Raw genomic sequence first — 4,248 nt, 5'->3', positions numbered from 1 at the left:
TATAATGAGGGCCGATTCAAAATGGCCCCCGAGCCGTAGTTTGGACACCCCTGGTTTAAATGTACCATTTCAGAAATATTATATTTTCTTATAAACCACGTATTTAAGCATGTATAAAAGGTTAAAATGCACTAAAAACAAAGGGTTAGCTCTAAACAGAATTATGTTTCAGTTACGAGATGCTGCAGCCCATAAACCCACTTTAGTTTTAAAACCATGGTTATAACACTGATGCATTTGGGAACATGAACAATTATTAATTATTTAAAATAAAAATGATCTCAAAATGTTGCAACTATACAGCTCTTACATTTAAAAAAGTGTAAAGAATAAGTTATGTTTAACCAAGATGTCAACCATCACAGTTATTTCAAGGTCAGGACATTCTACAAAGGCTGCCATCTTAGAGAGAGCAGAAGTAGTGGAGAAGGAGGCCCATCAGGAGGAGCAGCAGGCTGGGGTGGATGGATCCAGCGTGGTCAGGCGGGGGCAATTCGCAGTTCTCGTAGGGCTCCAGGCAGGCAGCATAAGCCAGGACGTGGGCAATGTAGTTCTGCTCCTGGACCCCATGGAAAAGGTGTGACATGGGACCTTTGGCAAATATGGCAACATCCTCTATGCCGTGGGTCTCTGACTCAAGCGGGACAGGAGCCTGCTGATGGTAATTATCACCCGCTGAGGAAGAATGGGACGAAAGACAATTATAGCAGCTAAATTGGCCACATGCGTATAACAAAAATCAAATCAAAAACAGCCACATGGCAAACAGCTGCAAAGCTTTGACATGATAGATAGAATTGATACATGTATTACACTGGAATGATTTGCTGCCTTTTAAAAAGAACCAACATTAGCTTGGAACAATAGCACTTTCTCATATTAGTTAGCATGTGGTTGTTCATGGTTCTCATCTTGGCATTTGTGTCACTCTGAACACCTACATGGAGTTCTCTGTAGGAGTAGGAATGTTGTTACACCACAAGATGGAGCTACTAAATTACTTTGCTTTATCTAGAAATATTATCAATGTATACTTACATGAAATTGACTCATTCATATCTGGACGGGTTCCATTGCGGTACCCTGGTCCGTTTCCATAGACAGCAGTGGTGTAGTGTTTTCTGTCCTCAGCTAGTGAGCGAGACACCCCTGTAATCACAGAAGAAATGAGGATTCTATTGTACAAATGTGGATCACCAGATGAAATTCACTTTTTATTATTAAAATTTGCTTCTTCTTTTATAAAATTATAAGTTATTTATTATTATTAGTTGTTATTATTATAGTTATTATTATTATTTTTATTATAATATAATTATTCTTACCGAAAACAGAATTTCCTCTGGCAGAATATCCTCCAAAGGCAAAGACATGTGAGTGGTCAGCAGTGACCACTGACAGGGTATCCAGCTCGCTGGTGAGCTCAGCTGCTCGCCCGATCGCCTTGTCAAACTCAACAGTCTCATAGAGAGCTTTTTTGGCCCACCCTCCATGGTGGCCATGGTCAATTCTCCCACTTAAAGTTCAAAATAAAGTAATTTAATAACAAATTAGCATCAGCAGTATTTCCCTCGTAAAAGTTATTCAGAATTTAAGTTAATGTATGGTGTGAGGGGCAGAAACACTGAAAGTACGTTTTTTTGGTTGGTTGCTGTCTGGGAAATATGTACAGAAAACAATTACACTTATCTTCTACAAAGAGGTAAAATCCCTTTTTGTTCTTGCTGAGAATCTTAATTGCTTTTTCCGTCATCTCTGCAAGGGAGGGGTCCATAGACGAATCACGCTCCAACTCGTAGTGGCAGTCTTTGGGCTCAAAAAGACCTAGATGCAGAAAAGGTTTGTCCAGTTTTGAATAGACACAATTAAATATGTGTAATTTTAGTTGGCAGAAAATAGCTAAATCGCAAATGAAGGAGTGTAGGAGATGGTATACATATTTCTTTATTCACTCTATTTGCTCAAAGACATTTCAGTTATTCCTTTAAGCACAATATATTTTTGTTATTGTGGTTTTGCTTTAGAAGAATCAGGAATGAATGATTAATTGATGATCAAAACTTTGAATTAAATAGTTCTTACCCATCAGGAAGTCTGTGTTTGCAGGTTTGACAGCATCAAATTCAGCTTTGTTCCAAACATACTTAGCTTTCTGTAGGTAATAAATAAAAAAAAAAGAAATTAATTCAAACTTTTTTGAAGGGTGGGGGAAACAATTAACATTTTTTAAATTATTAAATCAAAAGTACCCTTGGAAGAAATTACCTCTTTATTTTTGAGCCACTCCTCAACAAGATTTTGTCCATCCTCTCGGTCTCCTGTAGAAGTTGGATACTCTGGGTCTTTCATGTCTACCGGAAACATGTACTGTCGACCTCCACCAAGTATGACCTGGTATGAAGAGACATGGTAGCAGTTAATATTAATATACTGCAAAATACCGTGCTATATATCTCTTGTGTCAATGAGAATTTTCTTGTGTTGGGGAGGATGATGGGATTTAATAATGAAATAGTAGAGAACAGAGCATGCAGAAGAGAACAAAACATCCGTCATCCTAGTTACTAATGATTCGGACATATTCTAGAACATATGCTCAGCCACACATGGTTTTTTTAGTATTTTGTTATGCGGGCGTCACACTGTCCCGAAATTGACACCAGATGGACACACGAATATGGAATTGTGAATTTCGCACGAAAATGGCCCCGAACTTGGTCAACGGCCAAGCAACATCCGAAGCAACAGCCGAAGCAAGTACGATGCCTACAGAAGGCCACACGATGGCGCCCGAACCACACACGAAGGCAACAATTTACATTACATTTAAGACATACAACTGCAACGAAAGTAACAAAAACAATTATGTTAAAGTACTATGGGACTTTACATTTTGGAAACTTGAGATTGTATATAATAAAAATTGTCACTGATATTTTCAGATTTTGTTCTTTACTTTTCCCGTCTTTATACTGTATGTAGAAGATATGAGTGCCACAGTGACGCGTCCTAAAATCGATCATAAATCTATCGATTAGATTTATGATTATAAAATTATAAAATTAGGGTAGACATGTGGATAATATCCGGCTGAACAAAAGGTGATCTGTCTCTTCAATTTGTGTCAACCACAGACCTTATTTCGAGCTATTTTCCAAAATCCTATGGAGAAATTGCATTGGTTTTTGTCGAAGGAACTGGAAGTGGTCAAATGCTAACTTACTTCCGGGTTTTAGGACGCGTCACTGTGGCACTCCGTCATGTTGTTTCCATAGCAACAACAACTTCCTGTCAACAGCTTAAACTCGCCTTCAAAACAAAAGCATCTAAATGAACAGGAAGTTAACCTAAATTACATTTAAGACATACAACAACTGCAACAAAAGTAACACAAACAATGTAATATCCTTTTCAGTTTCACAGAACACAAATTGGGTTATTTACAATAATATGTTAACACAATTTTGTTGTGCAATAAAACAACCAGAGAAGCGATCTGAAAGGAAACATTGCACACCATGGTGCCATCTCGATGTCATCGTACTATAATCAAGCCCCCAGGAAGTGCGCCGGACTCTGTGCCAATATTCGTTTTGTCCAAACGGCGGTACTGCAATTTGCTGCACATATCAGTCCGTGACGTCACCCGGCCCAAAACAACTTTTTCCCCATTGACTAACATGGGGAAAGAGACGTCTGTAAATCGGTGAATAATTTATTTTTAAACTAAATAAACTACCCAGTATGAACTATTGTATAGCCCTTATTAGAATCATTCGGTCCTTAAAGTTGTATAATGCACTAAAAGCCGAATTTAGATTTATTTTTCTCTCTCCATTCATTCTACTGAGCGAGAGTGGGAGCTTGGGGGGCGGGGCTTAATGGGGGCCTGCTCTGTGACTGCACATACAGGTTCTTCTGCTCTGACGCCNGACATGGGACCTTTAAACTAAATAAACTACCCAGTATGAACTATTGTATAGCCCTTATTAGAATCATTCGGTCCTTAAAGTTTTAAAATGCACTAAAAGCCGAATCTAGATTTATTTTCTCTCTCCATTCATTCTACTGAGCGAGAGTGGGAGCTTGGGGGGCGGGGCTTAATGGGGGCCTGCTCTGTGACTGCACATACAGGTTCTTCTGCTCTGACGCCGAGGCATGACGGGTAATCTGTGACGTTTCGCTCTCTCAAAAGTTGGGCCATTTTGTCTTCCTGCACCAATGAGCAGCTCTCATAGGAAAGAACGA

The 4,248-nt window shown here is 39.0% G+C and overlaps 1 protein-coding gene across 1 annotated transcript in view; it reads right to left on the bottom strand.

Moving 5' to 3' along the window:
• Positions 1–298: 298 nt before the first annotated feature.
• The window catches only part of LOC104958198 (intestinal-type alkaline phosphatase-like), a 90,752-nt gene continuing 86,802 nt past the window's right edge, over positions 299–4,248 (bottom strand). Inside the window, exons 6-11 of the mRNA XM_010785921.1 lie at positions 2,266–2,391; positions 2,083–2,152; positions 1,686–1,824; positions 1,326–1,516; positions 1,039–1,149; positions 299–675 (exon numbers count right to left, since the gene is read on the bottom strand). Of these exons, the coding sequence (XP_010784223.1) occupies positions 404–675; positions 1,039–1,149; positions 1,326–1,516; positions 1,686–1,824; positions 2,083–2,152; positions 2,266–2,391 (909 nt within the window). The 3' untranslated portion in view covers positions 299–403. The remainder of the gene's footprint in view (positions 676–1,038; positions 1,150–1,325; positions 1,517–1,685; positions 1,825–2,082; positions 2,153–2,265; positions 2,392–4,248) is intronic.

Source organism: Notothenia coriiceps, unplaced genomic scaffold (genome assembly GCF_000735185.1).
Source record: "Notothenia coriiceps isolate Sejong01 unplaced genomic scaffold, NC01 NC01_scaffold00028439, whole genome shotgun sequence".
NCBI classification, from domain to species: Eukaryota; Metazoa; Chordata; class Actinopteri; order Perciformes; family Nototheniidae; genus Notothenia; species Notothenia coriiceps.
The sequence above is the reverse complement of the archived record's forward strand: the minus strand, read 5'-3'. Positions and strand labels throughout refer to the sequence as shown.